At 53.4% G+C, this 18,565-nt stretch overlaps 7 protein-coding genes across 7 annotated transcripts; 5 read left to right on the top strand and 2 right to left on the bottom strand.

Moving 5' to 3' along the window:
* Window positions 1-1,003: 1,003 nt before the first annotated feature.
* GLOTRDRAFT_93502 (uncharacterized protein) lies at window positions 1,004-1,962 on the top strand (the record flags this gene model as incomplete). The annotated part of the gene is made up of 5 exons (XM_007867816.1): window positions 1,004-1,106; window positions 1,243-1,378; window positions 1,406-1,470; window positions 1,550-1,773; window positions 1,846-1,962. The coding sequence occupies 5 exons, from the start codon at window positions 1,004-1,006 to the stop codon at window positions 1,960-1,962; spliced, it is 645 nt and encodes a 214-aa protein (XP_007866007.1).
* A 1,086-nt stretch (window positions 1,963-3,048) lies between these two features.
* Window positions 3,049-3,970, bottom strand: GLOTRDRAFT_116100 (Nucleotidyltransferase; the record flags this gene model as incomplete). The annotated part of the gene is made up of 8 exons (XM_007867815.1): window positions 3,917-3,970; window positions 3,793-3,863; window positions 3,595-3,738; window positions 3,483-3,535; window positions 3,414-3,425; window positions 3,242-3,356; window positions 3,141-3,188; window positions 3,049-3,089 (listed from the first exon to the last, which is right to left on the bottom strand). Exons 1-8 carry the CDS (start codon window positions 3,931-3,933, stop codon window positions 3,049-3,051), a joined length of 501 nt encoding a protein of 166 aa, XP_007866006.1. The 5' UTR covers window positions 3,934-3,970.
* Window positions 3,971-4,053: 83 nt separating this feature from the next.
* GLOTRDRAFT_41174 (DNA polymerase beta, N-terminal domain-like protein) lies at window positions 4,054-4,794 on the bottom strand (the record flags this gene model as incomplete). The annotated part of the gene is made up of 5 exons (XM_007867345.1): window positions 4,054-4,265; window positions 4,322-4,421; window positions 4,486-4,577; window positions 4,640-4,715; window positions 4,768-4,794. Coding segments are annotated over 5 exons (507 nt in total), but the record flags the coding sequence as incomplete, so codon positions are not given.
* Window positions 4,795-8,068: 3,274 nt separating this feature from the next.
* GLOTRDRAFT_41165 (uncharacterized protein) lies at window positions 8,069-8,845 on the top strand (the record flags this gene model as incomplete). Its single annotated transcript, XM_007867344.1, has 3 exons — window positions 8,069-8,117; window positions 8,169-8,297; window positions 8,364-8,845. Coding segments are annotated over 3 exons (660 nt in total), but the record flags the coding sequence as incomplete, so codon positions are not given.
* A 309-nt stretch (window positions 8,846-9,154) lies between these two features.
* Window positions 9,155-10,736, top strand: GLOTRDRAFT_76230 (LuxS/MPP-like metallohydrolase). The gene is made up of 5 exons (XM_007867814.1): window positions 9,155-9,382; window positions 9,437-9,558; window positions 9,611-10,397; window positions 10,443-10,520; window positions 10,572-10,736. Exons 1-5 carry the CDS (start codon window positions 9,179-9,181, stop codon window positions 10,659-10,661), a joined length of 1,281 nt encoding a protein of 426 aa, XP_007866005.1. The 5' UTR covers window positions 9,155-9,178; the 3' UTR covers window positions 10,662-10,736.
* A 1,127-nt stretch (window positions 10,737-11,863) lies between these two features.
* On the top strand, window positions 11,864-13,147 carry GLOTRDRAFT_129204 (uncharacterized protein; the record flags this gene model as incomplete). The annotated part of the gene is made up of 2 exons (XM_007867813.1): window positions 11,864-12,955; window positions 13,028-13,147. The coding sequence occupies 2 exons, from the start codon at window positions 11,864-11,866 to the stop codon at window positions 13,145-13,147; spliced, it is 1,212 nt and encodes a 403-aa protein (XP_007866004.1).
* Window positions 13,148-14,438: 1,291 nt separating this feature from the next.
* Window positions 14,439-18,559, top strand: GLOTRDRAFT_76228 (aminophospholipid-transporting P-type ATPase; the record flags this gene model as incomplete). Its single annotated transcript, XM_007867812.1, has 17 exons — window positions 14,439-14,604; window positions 14,669-14,735; window positions 14,789-14,947; window positions 15,001-15,396; window positions 15,449-15,726; window positions 15,777-15,898; window positions 15,949-16,109; window positions 16,163-16,270; window positions 16,328-16,440; window positions 16,492-17,164; window positions 17,217-17,305; window positions 17,358-17,547; window positions 17,602-17,951; window positions 18,001-18,058; window positions 18,116-18,239; window positions 18,293-18,372; window positions 18,426-18,559. The coding sequence occupies exons 1-17, from the start codon at window positions 14,464-14,466 to the stop codon at window positions 18,557-18,559; spliced, it is 3,243 nt and encodes a 1,080-aa protein (XP_007866003.1). The 5' UTR covers window positions 14,439-14,463.
* Window positions 18,560-18,565: the final 6 nt, after the last annotated feature.

The following is an 18,565-nucleotide window of genomic DNA, read 5'->3' as shown; positions in this document are numbered from 1 at the left end:
CGTTCGAAGGAGCGGTGAAGACCCCGAATACGCACCGTCGCCCCCGCAGTGCAGAGGCTTTCAGTCTGCGGGAGAGGGCATGCAGAGAGTGCGGGAAAGAGGGGAAGGAGAAATTGTGCTGGGCATGGAGAACGCCTCCCTTTATACGCAGCTGGGTCGGGAGGAAGCGGAGTGGACAGCGCAACCGGAGAGCGCATACATTGCCAAGTTGGGTAACTTGATATCCTTATATGGTAGCGAGCTTGCTTTGCGCCGCGTTCGAAGCTTTGTGCAATGTCCTGATCTGCGCTGGCCCAGTCTGAGTCTCTCCGTCTCTTGTCCAGATCACGCGTTCGACTCCAGCAACAGGAGAAATGCGAGTCCAGTCAACTACTGTGTAAGGTAAGCGTGCATGGCGGTGAGATGGCAGAATATCCTGGTATCCAAGGGTACCCGGGGTTACAACCCAGCCCTTGGGCACGGGGCCACTTACCCTCAGTTATGGCGCTAACAGGTAATAACCTCGCAGATCTTGCATCTTGCTCCAATAGAACGAGCTCAACGCACCCATTAATTTAGATGATGCTCGCTATCTGAGCTTGACCTGTCGCGAAAAGGAAACATCCAACGACGTGTATAACGTCTTTCAGTCTGTCAGAGAGAGAGGGGGGAGTGAAGTACTGAAGTTTGTGTACCGAACAACGCACGCAAGCTTGGGAGATCTGTCAATACAGATGGAGTGGGAAGCTGCCACAGCGTTCCCCATCGAGAGTTCCAGCGTCTCGTCAGCACCGAACTCTATCCAGCATTGCCTGCTCAGTCCTCTCTTTGAATTCCAACATTCTCTTGGATCCTCCTTGGATATTCTACATCATTGACAGTCATTTTGAGGCAAGTCACGCTCATCGACGCGTCGCATGCGTCCTACGCGGCGCAGTTTAAAGCTAGGGGCTAGGAACCCGCACATCCCCCCACGAATACCCACCCACCGCGAGCTATAGTTACCACCACACGCCCCCGCCGCATGCCCGTCCCACCCCCACAAGGCATCTCCACCCCGATGGCACTGTTCATCTCGGCGAATCTCCGTGCCCGTGGACTGGGGTTCGCCCGGGACCGTGGGCATGGTGTATCTCAGACTCGGTCGTGTCTGTGAGCACTAAGCGAGCGATACCGATCAAGCTCGAACCCGAGGATGTGTTCTGAAACCTTATGTGTTTATTCGTTTGTGCGTCTAAATGTTATGTTACGGTATGTGCATAGGTCGGATTCTGGTTCTGGTTCTTCGCTTGGCGTCCATTCCTCGGGCTTCGCGCATGCAAGGTTGGGGGAATAATGGTCTCGCTGGAGGTTCCCTACCACTCACCAGCACTGTCATCTCCGTCTGGCAGCAATCTCAGTACGCCTGACTGACCTATGAGGCCAGGTCAGCGGAGGGCTCAAATGACCCTGCAAACGGCGTCCAACCTCCCAGCATTGCAATCGCGGTCGGTCCGTGTGTCTGTATGCCCTTACCACATCTCTGTTTATGTTCCGAGCTGACAAATCCCATGAAGCCTGGGCGATACAGTTCAAGATGCGAGATACGAACGTAAAGGCCACAGATCAGGAGCCCGTCTTTGCGTAGCGTGGTATGCCGCGAAGGGACGTCTGCTGATGTGTGGTCGTATACGCCCAGCCGCCATGCATGGACGAGGCGAGTCTCGCTCTGCACAGGTCGAAGGCGATCGCGACCCTAGACATACCACGCCCACGGCGGACGTCTCCCGTCAGCCCAGGCGAGAGTCGCATCTGGTGCGTATCACAGAACCAGTACGCTCTCGCCACGCCTTATTACGTTCCGCGCTGACAAATTCGTCCGCAAAGTTTAAGGTGCAGAAGCCAAAGGCAGCGTCTTCGCGGCACACCCAGCAGCCGCTGGCATGCGAGGAAGACTCGGAAGCGTGTCTTACTCTACCGTCTATAGAGATCCACCGCGACTAGACATACGCCGCACACGCTGGAGACGTTCCACAAGCCCAAGGCCGATAGGCAGCTGCTTCGGCTGCAGGCTTGAGAGGTTGCGCGTCCTCACGCTTTGGCGTGCATACCGCCTGTCCCCTCCCCTCTTTGCGGGTCCGAGGGTAATGTACGCGGACCACGATCATGAAGGCATCGTGCCTAAGGTATAGTACTCATCATGACCGTGTCCGTAAGTGCTGGTATTAAATATCAATCACCGCTGGGATCGTTACACACTCATGTGCAACTGCCGGAACCACGGCGAGGATCTATGGATCTCAGCTGGTCCGAATGTATGTCCTTACCGCATTTTTTACGTTCCGATCCGACAAATGCCAGACGCAGAGCGATAGCTTAAGATGCAGGAACCACGAACCAGTTTTTTCGCGACACACGCACCCAGGGTCTCGCTCTATACAGATCGAAGACAAGCGCGAGCCTAGCCGCACCTACACCAGCGGTAGGCTCTGAATCTTGGGTTTCTTCGAACACTCACCCCCTGCTCAACGCCGGCCGCTACCCCTCGGCGCGCCGGTGAACCGTCATCGGGTATCTCATGTCCGTTCCTCTAGTATTCATCACCAGTACTGTTACTGTTGGGATTGCTTCACGCTCATGTTCGAGTTCCGGTGATCATAGCACCTACTGTTTGTCGTGCGGGTAGGATCCGCTCGGGAGGTCATATGGTTTGGGCCATCTAACGTCCGGGACGGCATTGGGCCGTCTGCAGATTATATTACCTGCCGGAGTCACCTGTGACTCGGTGTACATGATCTAGAGGCCATCCTACGTAGATGCTACGGACACCCCGGTATTCCAGTCGAATGCTCGTCGCACTACATCTGAGCTGCGTAATAACGTATGAAAAAGCAGAAGCATACTTTCCTGGCGGTAGTGGTTCTTCTGTGATAACTTGACTTCTCGCAATTAAAAGCGGTTTATCATGAAGAGGGCCATGCAGGTTACGGTAGGGAATAGGCATCATAGCTATATGGGACCCACAGCCTACGGACCTCAACAGGCGTCAATAGCTTACGTTGATGTACGAAAGCTGCAGCACTGATCTCGTCAACTCCTGACACGCTCATGCGGCTCTTGCCACGGCACCCCTATCGAAGGTTTCAGGAACATCCACGAACCAAGCTCTCAAACTCGCTCACCGAGAATCCTGAATATCTCCTCTTCAGTCTCCGACGCGATTATATTGCCTAGAAGAAAACCGTTGGTCATGCTGCCAGCAACTCGACCAAGCGTTCTCTACCTTCGTTGAGCTTGACCGTGCGATTACTCGGATCACGGACTACGCCGGCATATAGCCCGCGTTGGTTCAGAGAGTATCCCATGACATTGGCTTTCAATCGCATGGCACGGTTAAACTGGAAATGATCGAGTCATTAGAGGGAGGGGAGTGATGCTGAACGGTTGCAACCCACGATGTCGTCGCCCTATTGGCAAGGATGTGCATCATGGTCGAGGACGATACAGAGCGCTCGATCACATACCGTATAGTACAAGAGTGCTGCGCCTCTCGACTTCCAAGGGACAGTCAGAAAATCTGGTGGGTTCGGAATAAGCTTTGCAGTGGTGCACGAGGATGTGATGAAGATCCAGAACCTATCCTTCGACGTCTGCTGTCCTTGTCTTTGCGACAAAGGCCCCGATAGACACATTCTAAATCATCCAAATCGTCAGGTATGGAGAGGTCTTCCGTCAAGATTTCCTTGCGGTGTAATATCCACAGAAGACGCCGTATGATGCCTGTATGTGCCTTAATCGCGACATTGCCGCTTCCAAAGTATCCTCTGCACTCACCCGAGTGCGTGCGTCCATCATCCGTTGGACGAGTTATTAATATGTCGATGTCCCCGCAGTCGGCTTTCCCCCTGTGATATCGTCAAATTCCAAGTGAAGCAGAGTATTTGCCAGTATTTCGTACCTCCTGAAGCTTCCCATTATCTCTATGAAGAGTTTGGAATCCAACTGGAGAGCTGGACAGCCAAAATCGGCGACCACATGACCACGAAGGCGCGAAGCTCACCTATTGCTTTAATGCGATCGAAGATCTCCTGCGCTTCAGCGCGGGGCATACGATCGTTGATGTCTGGATATCATGGGACCGCGCAATGCAATGAGACTCGGAGGAGTACGAATTGTGCGTGACTTGCCATCATAATATTTGAGACCGAGCTCTTGAACGGAGGAGACTTTGATACCGCCCTTTCGAGCCCTGACATCATCGAGGGTTTTGCATCCTGCAGCATACCACTGGAATGCGGTTTGCGACCCTGTCATGCGTCAACATATTATAATAATCCTGGACGACTTGGTGTTCAGAACTCACCGACGCCATAAATGCCCCGGAAAAGGGCTGTGACTTTGACGTCTTCTGTGTTCTCAGTTTCTATCCGCTTCAACTCGCCCGTATCAAGGATTTCCATGATCTAAGGCGGAACACGCGATATCGGTATTCTGCAATCACCAATCGTGGACTGCATGATGTAGTACCTTCTGGGCCGTCTTCTCACCCACGCCTGAGATCTTCCTCGCTTCCGCGTACGATGTGATGCGCTTGGGATACTTACGGAGAGCGCCTATGGCTTGTATATAGAGATATCTGGTCATACATACAGTGGAGTGCGATAGCCTCCTTGTGACTCACCTCTGCCATAGGCGTACACACGCCATCGCTCTTCAGTTCCTCGTTTAGCTTCGTGCAGCTCTTTGAGTTGCTGTAACTGTCGAGAGATATCAATAGGCCGAACATAAGATAAATGGCTAAGGATAGACCTTATCGACGATATCTTGGTTGACGCATTTCGGAGGAGGACCCCCCTTGCGATCGCAGGCGAACTGCTTTTGATATTTGGTCGCCTCATATCTCAAGCAAAATCAACGATATTCGTGCTTACCCGCGTACCACCTTTGCCTTTGATGGGCAGACTCTGATCCGGTAATTCCGGTTCATCCTTACTTACAGTGCTTCCTTCTAAGATGCATGCCTCGTCCTGGGCAGTGTATGTCAGTACAATGATCGAGGTGCCTATCACAAGCAAATGAATGCAGCACCGATGCATCACGTTCAGCTCTGGCTTGCGCATAAAACTCTGCTAACGGATCCACGACAGGTGTCGAACCGCTTTCAGAGTTACTTTCAGAGGTCGACGCTTTCGATTGGTCTGCGCTGCCGCTAGCATGACCTGGCGTCTCCACCCGCATCCGTTTGTTTGGCGAGGAAGGAGGCGACGGCGGCGCCGCTCTTTTCCTCTCGCAATCGGAATCATCAGTGCTGTCCTCGTTTATCACGAACTTACTATAAGCCAAGCCCGCAGCTGTCATTGTGGCAATACAACGGGAGGACAAGGTGAACCTACGATATTTTGGTGCGACCGGCAGCGCGCTTTACTGCGGGATTCTTAGCCCGATCTGCAGCCTTCGCCTTGCCCTTACCATCACGTCCCTCCGCAGGAATCCCGCCATTCGGTTTCTCGGGATTCGCAGGCGCCCGCACTGCTCCTGCTGTCGGTACCTTTGATGGCCCCGCCATAGCAGCCGCCACGGTGCCTTTAGACTTGGAAAATATAGCCATAGTGGGCGTGATTCTCTTAATGACTTCGGTGCGAACGGGGCCAGCTGCGTTCGCGGACGGCGAGGGTGCCGGGGAGTTGTCTGGGCTGGTCAAGACGCTCGTTTCAGCGATTTCCGCCGACCTTGGCTTTCGAAAGACAGTGTCACGAGGCTTGGTGGGAGCGTGTCTCGCGGTCTTGTTCAGTATGGCTTTATTGCTATTCTTGACTACCCGGTTGGGTGCAAGATCATTTCGGGTCTTCGTATTCGTGATTGCAGCTTTGGTCGCCCTTTCGTCTTCACTCCACATACTGATATCCTCTTCAACTTCGGCTGGTTCGGTGATGACGTGGGTAGTCTTATCGTTTCCTGCCTCATCTTGTCTTGATAACTCGGATTTTGTTCTTGACTGCGAGAGTGCAGGGCCAGAGACCACCGCATTAGCCAAACCTGCTGATGAGGGTAGTTTAACCGCGCTAGAGGTCGCATTCTGCGATCTATCTCCAGCATCAGCATTTTTCGGGCCCTGGTTCTGGGATATATCATGACGTTGGCTCCTTTCAGGGGGGTTGTCTCCGGAACGACCAGTCTGCTCCCGAGGCGAAGTCTTTGAGGATATCTCCGCCGACGGTTCACGGACTTTAGAGGGCAGAAGTTGAAAGATATGTTGTTTCGCACTAGTCGGTGGTGTCGCCTTCAGAGTCAGGCTCACTCGGCCTCTGCACTGCTGGTGGCTCGGCGCCACACGTACCTTGTAGATGTTCGTTCCAGATATTCTTCCACAGTTTCATCGGGCATATTAAAGATAGCGTCCTGCTGCCGCCAAAACTCTTCCAAATCGCGTTCCATGCTCGTATATATGATGTGTTAGCCACGGTACTAGGAGGAAGTGAGTGACTGGTCGGACTTAGTCAAATCTGCGCCACGGTACCGGACGCAGTCACGTGCTAGGTCCAGGACCTACATGGACCAACATCCAAACACACATATTGCCACCATCCACTTGGGCCGCGCACTGCTTCAAGTGTTTGTGTCGTGAAGCCATGGGCTCTCCGTATGAAGGGAGTAACAGCAAAGTAACAGCCGGTACTTTCATTGAAAATTTTGAGGATGACAGGCAGTCCATCGGGTTAGTGGGATTTTATCGTCCACGCGTCCGACACGGAGAACGGGAGCGGTTGGCACAACACTAGCGCATAACTGACAGAGGAGTTCTTGGAATGATATAGATATCCGGTCGCAAGTGAGTCAGCTGAATTCTCTGCTTGCCAGCGAATTTTTGCGATTTTGAACCGCGACATACAGCGTCGTCGCATGTCAGAGATGTTATTCCGCAATAGAGATGGTGGCGTAACTTAGGTGCTGCGCGGCGGTCGCAACATACTTGGACAATTACGAAACACATCAAAGTCTTCCCACATATGGATCACTGCTTTCCCCCAAATAGCACAGAACACGACGACTGTCGAGCGTCTAGACTCCTGCCATTCTTTGCAGAGAGCACATATGGCATCAGCATTCTCCACGGCTTGCGCTTTCTCAGCTGGATTTATCCCGCTTTTGGTCTTATGTTCTGCAGCTAGTGTACTTCTCTGTGGCCGACGCCAAGCAGCTAGCGCGACGCCCACGGCTCCCCGGAGAACCCATCAATCGAATTTCTATGGCGGAGACAGTGGGGGGAGGGGGTCACGATGGGATGCGCCATTCGGGCTCCTCGAGCCCATCCCCTTCCTATACTAACTCAGATCTGTGGTCCGCCCGCTGCGTCTCTAGAAGACAGCCGCGGAGTACAAGAAACTCCGTCGGCTGGCTCTTTGCGGTGTTCTTTTCGTCGCTAGAGCTGCGTGCTATCGTATCAACTATCATCAGTCGCCCCGCACCTGTATGCCCGACACTTGATCCTGGCTGAAGAACAAGGAAGTCTGACCATGTCGTTTAGGCTGATCAACAACATCACTCACGCACGTATGGACGACGCTTCTGAGTCGGAGGAGCAGGCGGGCCCGCCTGACACGCGACGCCCATCGGGCAGAGACAGCCCAGAGTCTGACGAAGACGCGCAGTCGAATGTGTCGCAGGACTTGGTAGAGCTGGAGGATCACGACTTCCAGAACTATTTCGGTCCAACAATCGACGGGCGTCTTTTTCATTCTCAATTCTTCCATTCTCATGGTAGTCTGCCTTATCCATTGCCGGCGGATGGCGAGGAACAGCGGGTGAGTTTCCCCGTCGTCTGCTGCTTTGTTCAGGTTGGGCCAGCGATTTATCCTGAGCCCTGTCCTTCTCGACGAGCTAAGCCTTTGTGATCTAAACTGATCTGGCATGACTGTCGCAGAGGCTGAAACGCCAACACGAGGTCTTGAAGTATCTCGTTGGGGCCAACTGCCCAGCGACAGACTTGGTCGACGAGGTATTTGCCTCTGGAACCCGCCGCGCCCTTGACCTATGCACGGGCATAGGTATATGGTATGGCACCGTGTTCTGTGCACGTATAAGGGATTCATTCATTTGGCGCAGGGTGCAGGAAATGGCAGACAAATATAAGCGCGTCAAGTTCATTGGCGTCGATATCGGTATGGGCTGTCCAACTCCACCTACTTTGTTCACTAATTGTCTCCATACAGTTCCGATTCAAACTAGACATCCCGACAGCAATGTTCAATTCGAGATCCAGGATGTCAGTCAGCGCTTGCGCTACAGGGACAATGACTTTGACCTTGTACACGCCAGATGCACGGCCTTCAGCGTGCGTTGTCGTACCTCCATGTAGCTCATCCGACGCTTACGCAGAATTGTCCCCTTGCAGCTCCGCTTCCAAGATTATTACAAGATGATATTGGAGGTCGCTCGTATTTTGCGGCCCGGAGGTCTCTTCATATCCGGCGAATTCATCAATCGTCCCGCGATCCAGGACGGGAGTGATCCGTGGATTCGCTGCCCGAGGACCTGCGAGTTCATCGAGCTGACTGCGCGTGCACTGGCGCTGCGCGGTATCTGCGTCGACCTCGCACGCACGATACCGATTTGGCTCCGACAGACCGAACAATTCTACGATATTTACAGCAATACCTACCGGCTGCCTATTGGCGAGTGGCACCCTAGCCCAGGCCAGAGGCGCCTAGGCAAGAAAGCCAGGAAAATATTTGTCGGGTTCGCGCACGCTGTGAGGCCGCTGCTGGAGAGGTCGGGCTTGAGATCGCCGCCCGAGATTCGCAGGATGATTGCTGGGTATACTCATGAGTTGGAGCATGTGAGGGGACTGATTATGTGCTATCAAGTTGTCTACGCTCGCAAGAGGTAAATAGGCTCCCCATTGAGTGTCCTTTACCGCGGACAATGCGTATGTTACAGTTGTTTGTGTAAACTCATATGAGATCAACATCGTACGGACCGTACGGTTCTCTCGCCGCTACTGAAACACGCGACGTAGGTCTACTCTCTACTAATGTTCGAGACTTCAGTTCGTAAGTACTCGAAGCAGGCCTAGGGTTTTTCGCGCGATATGTATTTGTGGCAGTATTATGAAACATTATGGCTGGAATACTCGGAGAAGTCCGGGTCCCAAAAAGGCAATACTACGACGACATTCCGACCAAAATATCCCCTCATCCTTCGACATTGAACATTGCACTCGATGCTGGCAGCGAGGACGACGGCGACGCGTACTGCAGCGCGGCTAGCGCGGTCGTTTGCGACGGTGGTCGATTCGGCTGGGGTCAAGGTCGCTGCGGTTGACTATGGCCAGCCTACGTCTGCTGTGACGGTCCTCGTCAAGGCCGGAAGCAGGTACCAGACGACACCGGGCGTCGCGCATGCCCTGAAAAACTTTGCATTCAAGGTGGATATCGTCTGTAGAATTGGGGGTAGACTGGGGAACTGACGGGTGATGCAGAGCACGGCAAAACGGTCGGCTTTGGGGACGATTCGTGAAGCGGAGTTGTATGGCGGTATCTTGTCCTCAAGCCTTTCGCGGGAGTACCTTGCGTTGACGGCCGAGTTCTTGCGAGGAGATGAGTATGTCATTACACTTTCTATCTACGAAACTCTCTTATAAGCGTTCTGGCAGAGAGTACTTCGTTGACCTTCTCTCCTCCTTCGTCACTTCCGCCAAACTCACTCGCCATGAAATGGCAGAGCTCGTCCTCCCCGTCACAGAGTCCGAGAGCACCCTTGCTCAGCAGGACCCCGCGACCCGTGCCCTGGAGCTCGCACACACCCTCGCCTTCCGCTCCGGCCTCGGGTACTCTCTGTTCGCGCCTCCCCACAGCCACCTGACGAGCGAGGACGTGCGGTCGTTCGCCTCGACCGCGTTCAGCAAGGACGGCATCGCGTTCCTCGGCACGGGCATCGACCAGTCCGCTCTGTCGAGCCTCGTGCAAAAGCATCTCGGCGGCGCACAGCTCTCGGGCAGCGGCTTCAAGGCTTCGCCATCCGCTTATCACGGCGGGGAGACGCGCGTCGAGCTCGCGACGGGCAAGCAGACCGTTTTCATCGGTTACGGCACGACGACGCCCTCGGCAGAGCTCGCCGCGCTGTCCGCGCACCTCTCCGCGGAGCCGTCGGTGAAGTGGGCGCAGAGCACGTCGCCGGCCGCGGCCGGCTTGCCTTCGGGCACGACGGTGCAGTCGGTGTACCTCCCATACTCGGACGCGGCGCTGTTCGGTATCCTCGTCCAGGGTCCGACGGCCGAGGCGGTGAAGCAGGCCGGGCAGACCGCTGTGAAGGCGCTGAAGGAGGCGACCGGGTCGGGGCTCAAGGCTGAGGAGCTGAAGAAGGCGGTGGCAAAGGCCAAGTTCCAGGCCGCGAGCGCTACTGACCGTCGGGACAGCATCTTCTCTGTCCTCGGTTCCAAGGTATGTATGATGGTGGTTTCCTAGACCCCGCTCACGCTCTCCCAGGTACTCGCTGGATCGGAGGCATCGGCGGACAGCTTAATCTCGTCGCTGGACAAGATCGACTCGGCCGCTTTCTCAAAGGTACGCCGTCAGCATTGGTTTCACCATTCCTCATCTCACACGACGTTGCAGGCGGCTTCTGCTCTCGTCAAGGCGAAGCCCACGTACGTTGCGGTAGGACATGTGGACGCCCTCCCCTATCCTGATGAATTGGGTCTTTGAGCAATATTAGAGTGCCTGTAATTAGATGGTCTAAAGCACCTAATATTATTCGTATCTTTTCTCATAACCCCGCCGTATGACGTGAAAGATATGACAGGAAGTGGCAAATGAGGGGCGACCAAGGGGATCTGAGTCTGCATGTTTTGTATGTAACCCCTCCACTGTGACATTGCTTACTAACGAGTACGACAGGGAAGACATGCAAACCCTTCTGCGCTCAGTGTCGGCTCTTCTGCAAGCTACGGATGATTTTGGTTCCTTTGGTAGATTCGGGGAAACCTACAAGCCATGGCTGAGAGCTCCCAGGTACCTTGCGCGAAGTCGTTCTTTCAATCGCCGAGCTATCGATCCAGTCGGATATTACTCTCGTCCGTATGGTATCATGCTGACATGAAGTTGGTCCTACATGCGTCATCCAACTATTCCGATAACAAGTCTCCTGGATATCGCGGGATTCATTGGACGTGTGCTCACTCGGTTCCCTAAGGAGAACACTGGAAGCGGAGGACGTTCAGCATCGAAGGATATCGCAAGGTTGCGGTTTACATAATCGTTGAATTGACGCCTTTTACCACTTTCCGAGTCTGCTGCTCAAATGACAAGTGGATTGGATGGCAGCAAGATGGCAGGGGAGAGGAAGAGCGAGGCTGACGGTCAGTAAGTACCCCACCGTGAGTACTTCGTGTACGATCGACGATATCCCTCCCTTCACGGTGAAGACATGAACCGGCCGACGCGGGGGCGCTGTCTCCAACTTCTCCCCCTCGTCACACCCATGCTCCGGGCCTTAGGTGCGTCGGTTGTAGGGGTGACTATTGCCTCAGAACCTGAATGTGCTTACGTTTGGAGCCAAAGTTATTCTCTGTGCTTATCAACATGGTATTTCTTGGGCGGAGAATGCCCTTGCGGACTTCAAAAGCCACCTTGGTTGACGTGCACGGTGAGTGAAGGTCCTTACTCCGACCGCTTCACGCGTGGAACGGTTCGACTACGGACCCTCGCTCGTAGTCACCCGGCAATGCCTGACTCGTCGGCGCCCACGCCTTTGACCCATATCACAATATCAACCTCTTCACGCCTAGGTGAAGTGGTTGATTTTGTGAAAGGGCACTACTGTGAGTATATAAACCCGTCTCTCTCCCGTTTTCGCTCTCCAGCATCTTGACCTCGAACGTCGACGTTCTAGCGCTACCCGCGATACAATGTTCTTGAACGTTCTTATCTACGTCTTGAGCGGGGTCTCCCTGCTTTCGACGCTCTTGAACGGCTTGCACCTCTCCCTGCCAACTGCATTGAGCCTCTTCTCCAGCGATAGCCTCTTCTTCTTGCCTCATATCTCCCTCGTCCTCTTCCCCAAGTCTTCGTTTGTGCCTGTTCCGTTTACTCAGCCTTCGACTGCCATCTCGCCACTGTTTAGCATCGTCGACACTACCATTCCCGGGCTATTGTCGCCCGCTCTCTACTACTCTAGCACCGAGGTCTCCAGCGACATCAAGCAGGACGTCTTCGACAGCGCAGCCGAAGCCGCGATTACTACGGACCTCGTCGTCTATGCGCCCTCTATTGGTCCCGATGAATACCCTCTGGAACGTCTCGTCGCTTTCCGCGACTATTCTCCCAAGCCCTCCACTCCGACGTGCGGCGTTTTTGATTTACTCGACTCTGCCTCGTTTCTCGAGCACTCTTTGGATTTGGCTGCCCCGGTCGCCTCTACCCCGGAGATTATCTCTGGCTTGTCCTTCGAACTGACAATCCGTTCATCTTCGGAGCTCACTGTCTATGAGCATCGTGACCACTTTGTCTGCCCCGCGTCGGCGCCTAATGTAGTGTCTTCTGAGCCGGCTGTCCGCCCTTCTGAGCTGGCAGTCTACCAACCCCACGATATCTTTGTCTGCCTCGCGTCGCCGTCTCCGTCCCATGTATTCTCTAACGTCTCGCAAAAGTCGCGTCCCTCGCCGGTTAACGAGCGGGATGTGGACTACATGCCTCAACACGTCCCATCCCTATCTGCGCTCGTAATCATTGGTCGGGCACCAACTGCAATGCCTACCGGCAATGACGCCTTCATCGAGACAGCTTCACGTACCATGGGCGCCATCTACAGGCGGCTAGCTTCAATATTCTACAATCTACCTTGGACTGGTCTCGATATACCGGCGCCGCAAGAGTACTGGCAGAAGCTGGTCTGTCATTGGGTGACTCGTCTGTACACTATCATGAAGTTGAGGTCTCGTGCCCCCTATATTGCGTTGGGTATCACGATGGTCAAGGGTCAAACGGTGGATGATCAAGAGGTGCGTCATTATCACTCTCCTGCATAGCAGTTGTTTACTCTCGCACCCTTTAGCCTATACCTTCCGAGCCAGTCGAATGGTCTGCTCGGGCGGCTAAGCGCAAAGCTCAGATCCGCTCGCATGCTCGCCGCCGTCTTCGGCGGCAAATCGAGCGTGACAGCAAATGCGACGACGACGCTTTCGAAGATGTGATGATTTAGTACGGGAGGGCGTACGGGGTGCGATGGCTTATTCGGTGAGTGACTCGCGTCAGCTATCATCCGATGCTGGTATTGATCGTTTCATTTCAGTTACTGCCTTGGTTGCGAATCGTACCGGAGGACTATTGCGAGGTGAGGGGGAGCTCGCTCTCTTCCGCTGGTCGAGGTCCATGAGACTTAGGTCTACCGCCGTCACCCACTCGCCTCGGCACTCATAAGTATCAAGACAGTTAGCTCAAGTCTCGCAGATCACAACAACACTTCGCCATACCCCAGATGCTAGCCCTTGGATAGTCAACCTCTTGCCTTCTCGGAGTTCTTCTCTCGATTTGGATCGTTCAAGTATACTGTCTATCAATCCTCGGATGGCGACCATTGTCAATCGCCGCCTGGTTTACCTCGTCAAGTCATCGTCGGCTCTGGAAGTCTGCGTAAACCCATCGCCTCGCACATTTGAAGCCCGTCGTCACTGGGGGCCCTGCGATCTGAAGTAATGCCCAGCGGCAGCGGTACGGAGAGGCGCTGAGCCAGGACGTAGTGGTGGGGACCGATCACCCCCTGCCATGCTTTAAACCACGGCATAATACGAAGGCCTTACTGGAAGATGAGCTGGGACCACTTACAGGCTGTCTAATGGGGGACGCCCCTGACGGCAGCTCGCTGGCTCTTCTCCCGCTCTGCACCTGTGCGCCTTCTGTTCTGGGCTTGCCAGTACCGCTTCACTTGGTGTCCTCACCTTGCGGTTCATGTCGACGTCGCCTTCCATCATGTTAGAGCGTTCCGTACGTAGTGCTCTTTAAAATTTTGTATTTTCTTATATTGTCCAATCATCTTTTTCATCTTTCTCATCTCCAATGTTTCGTTTCTTGATTGTCTCCGTTCAGTACTATGTCGGTGTCTCTTGTACCCAATCCAATATATCAGATGTTCATCGAGTCCAGGAATGCGTAACAAGACGCATGAATGACAAGCTATTACTGCAGAATTAATTTACCCCTAACGAGGAAAATAATTATGTGCCAACAGGTTAACCATAACCGGCGGCATCTCATTCAACGACGGACTTCGACATCGACGGCGTAGCCATTGTAGACGCGCAGGCCGCATCGACCGTCGGAACAGAGTCTGCTATTGCTTTCTATGTCAGAGATCCCATTGCGTACTATCGGACGCTCTAAGCACTCTAAAGCTGGCTACTCTCGCATTAACGACTCGGAAGAGGCTGAGCACGATACCACTCATAGACAGGATACCAATCACTCCGCGGACATGCAGTCGAACGCGTGGACAGCAAGCACAACTTCTTCCATGACAGGAGGAAAGAGGCGAAAGGGGAAGGACAGGTATGTGGACGACCCGGAGGAGGAGGAGACACTGCTCGGAGAGGAGGAACGAGGGAGGAGAAGTGAGGACGCGGACGGGACGTCTATGCACTCGCATTCATCACAGGCACGTCTTTCGCGGCCTGTAGTATAGCTCCTTGTTTAATTCCCGTATGCCTGCGTAATTTCAGCGAACTTCCATTCTGCGCAAGTCAAATAGTAAAGACAAGTCGCGAACGGTGCCCTTGAGACCACCAGGTGGGTGAGCAGGGATCATGAGATCGGGGCAGGACATGACCGGTCCAGTGCAGAGAAACTGCAGAGCCGATATCCTTCGAACATCGTCCGCAACCAAAAGTATAATGCTTTCACCTTCCTGCCCATGGTATTCTACGAGCAGTTCAAGTTCTTCTTCAACCTATACTTCCTGCTGGTAGCCCTCTCGCAGTTCATCCCAGCTCTGAAGATCGGTCAGTGCGCAATATTACACGGCCCAATGGTCTCACTAAACGATGGTGTACAGGGTTCATTGCTACATATGTCGCCCCGCTCGCTTTCGTACTGTGCGTGACCATGGGCAAAGAGGCATACGACGACTACCAGCGCTATCTGCGAGACCGCGAAGCAAACTCAGCGCGCTACCTCACCCTAGACGCGACGGAACCCATCGACAGCGGCCCGCACACTCGCTCGGTGCCCTCGTCGTCCCTGCGCGTCGGGGATCTCGTGCTGCTCGAGAAGAACCAGCGGGTGCCTGCGGACCTCGTGCTCTTGCGGACATCGGATAGCTCTGGGACGTGTTTCATTCGCACGGATCAGCTGGATGGTGAGACGGATTGGAAGTTGCGTGTTGCGGTGCCCGCGTGCCAGAAGCTGCCGTCCGACAAGGATCTGCTAGGTCTGGATGCTGAGATATACGGTGAGGTTATCATGTCAATGACCCTGGCCTACTCACATTGATACATTGCTAGCTGATGCCCCAATCAAGGACATCCATACCTTCATTGGTACATTCACTATCAACTCACCGCCGGTATCTGCGGATACTGGTGACGTACCTATGGTTCCTGTGCCTACAGTAGAACCTCTGACGGCTGAGAATATGCTCTGGGCCAACACGGTTCTGGCAGCAGGGTCTGCCGTAGGCTTAGTCATTTACACCGGTCCAGAGACGCGTGCAGTGATGAATACCAGTCATCCGCAGACGAAAGTGGGTTTGCTGGACCTCGAAATCAACAGACTTGCGAAAGTGAGTGAGTTCCCATCAGGTATCGGGAGCGACTAAGACATGGGCCGTAGATTCTTTGTGCAGTCACATTCGCGCTGTCGTTGACCCTTGTCGCTCTCAACGGTTTTCGCGGTCTATGGTATATCTACGTGTTCAGGTTCTTGATCCTGTTTTCTTCCATCATCCCCATCAGGTACGGATTTCCTGAAAGGTGTGTGCAAATGGAACTGATTAGAATACCAGTCTTCGCGTCAATCTTGACATGGGCAAGACTGTATACGCCCACCAGATCGAACACGATAGCGAAATTCCAAATACCATCGTGCGAACGAGCACGCTACCAGAGGAATTAGGACGGATAGAATACCTTCTCAGCGACAAGACAGGCACCCTGACTCAGAACGGTAGGTAGCATCCCTGTGAAACGCGCTGCCATGTTCTAACATGCATGTTGAAGAGATGGAGATGAAGAAATTACATATGGGCACGATGTCGTACGGCTCAGACTCCATGGACGAAGTGGGCCATCAACTATCTATCGCATTTGGCACGACCGGCGATCAAGGTACATACAGCGTTCTCCGGTTTAGCGGCTTGACTCGTATGCTGATAGTTGCTTAAGCACACAAGAGGCAAGGTTCAATGATGACCGGAGTGCAGCTAGCTACGAGAGGCCGGAGGGACATGTCTTCCCGAGTCAAGGACGTTGTGCTAAGCCTTGCTCTATGCCACAACGTAAGTCTTAGCCGTCTGAGTGCGAGGGGACTGAGGAGCATGATTCCTTAGGTTACGCCTGTGACGAACGACGACGGAACTATCACGTATCAAGCATCATCCCCTGACGAAGTCGCCATTGTACAATGGACAGAGTCTGTTGGACTGACACTGGTGTTCCGGGACCGTACACGCATCGACCTGCAAACCCCCACAGGAAGTCGTGTCACATTCGAAGTGTTGGACATCTTCCCATTCACGTCTGAGTCCAAGCGCATGGGTATTGTCGTGCGGGACGCCCAGACGGGTGAGATCAACTTCCTACAGAAGGGGGCGGATGTCGTCATGGCGAAGATCGTGCAACGGAACGACTGGCTGGAGGAAGAGTGCGGCAATATGGCTCGTGAAGGCTTACGCACCCTCGTCATGGCTCGGAAACGCCTGAGTGAGCAAGCATACGCGGATTTCAAAGCACGGCACCATGAAGCGAGCGTCAAGCTCGAGGGGAGGAACGAAGCCATGGCTGCTGTTGTCGCTGAGACACTTGAGCACGATCTGGAACTTCTGGGTCTGACCGGCGTCGAGGATAAGCTGCAAGATGAAGTCAAGTCAACTCTAGAGCTCTTGCGCAACGCCGGGATCAAGATCTGGATGCTTACTGGCGACAAGATTGAAACCGCAACTTGTATTGCCATATCTACTAAGCTTGTAGCAAGGAATCAGTATATCCACCAAGTTGCAAAGCGTTTGTACTCCCGTCTCACGATTTTACCGGTTCCTAACTTCAGCATACACAGTTAAGACCTCCAATGAAGTACGGGATCAATTGGAATTCCTGCAGTCCAAATTGGACTGTTGTCTGATCATCGATGGCGAATCTCTACAGGTAAGTGCTTGTTAGGACAAAAAGAATTTAGCCTCGCTGAGATTCTGTCCAGCTCTGTCTTACATCATTCAAGAACGAGTTTATCGAAATAGCGACGAAACTGTCGGCGGTTGTTGCATGTCGATGTTCACCTACACAGAAGGCAGACGTGGCGCGTCTAATTCGGCAGTTCACGAAGAAGCGAGTATGCTGTATAGGCGATGGTGGCAACGACGTCAGCATGATCCAAGCAGCAGACGTTGGTTAGTCGCCTCGATCCATCTGTATTGGTCACGGTATCTGACAAGCTCGTCTAGGTGTCGGTATAGTGGGGAAGGAGGGGAAACAAGCATCCCTGGCCGCGGACTTCTCAGTTACGCAGTTCAGCCATCTCACCAAGCTCCTTATGTGGCACGGACGGAACTCGTACCGACGCTCGGCCAAGCTGGCTCAGTTCGTTATCCACCGTGGCCTGATCATTTCTATCATGCAGGCGGTCTTCTCTGCCATCTTTTACTATGCCCCGATTGCACTGTACCAAGGATGGCTCATGGTCGGTTATGCAACCGTCTACACCATGGCACCTGTCTTTTCTCTTGTTTTGGATCGTGACGTGAACGAAGACTTGGCTCTTCTATACCCCGAATTGTACAAGGACCTGACGAAGGTACGTGCTTTGAATTATTCACGGTATGTGACCTGATTAGTGTATGAAGGGACGAGTGCTGTCGTATAAGACGTTCTTCATGTGGCTCATGATCAGTCTATACCAAGGTCCGTACGTCCACCTCATAAACCAAAGATCTGGCAACTGATCTTGCTCCCCCGCAGGCGGGGCGATCATGATAATGTCGCTCGTTCTCTTCGAGAACGAATTCCTGAATATCGTGTCTATCTCATTTACTGCTCTTATCTTAAACGAACTCATAATGGTGGCTCTGGAAATCACGACATGGTAAAGTTGCCTCTTCCCCCATTTGGTTGCTGGCTGAATTCTCTGGTTTTCAGGCACTTATACATGATAATCTCGGAAATAGTCACTCTATTATTGTACGCCGTCAGCATGGTATTTTTGCCCGAATATTTCGGTGAGGCCGACGTCCATCTACGTTCCGAGACTCCGGCTAAGCATGTTGTACAGATTTAAGTTTCGTGGTGTCGGTACGGTTTGCCTGGAAAGTAGCGGTCATAGTTGCTGTCAGCGCTCTACCATTGTATATTATCAAGTTCATAAAGAGCCGCGTCGCTCCCGCAGCGTCGAGTAAATTATTATAACTTAGT

This window comes from Gloeophyllum trabeum (assembly GCF_000344685.1).
Source record: "Gloeophyllum trabeum ATCC 11539 unplaced genomic scaffold GLOTRscaffold_00006, whole genome shotgun sequence".
In the NCBI taxonomy this organism is placed as follows: domain Eukaryota; kingdom Fungi; phylum Basidiomycota; class Agaricomycetes; order Gloeophyllales; family Gloeophyllaceae; genus Gloeophyllum; species Gloeophyllum trabeum.
The sequence above is the reverse complement of the archived record's forward strand: the minus strand, read 5'-3'. Positions and strand labels throughout refer to the sequence as shown.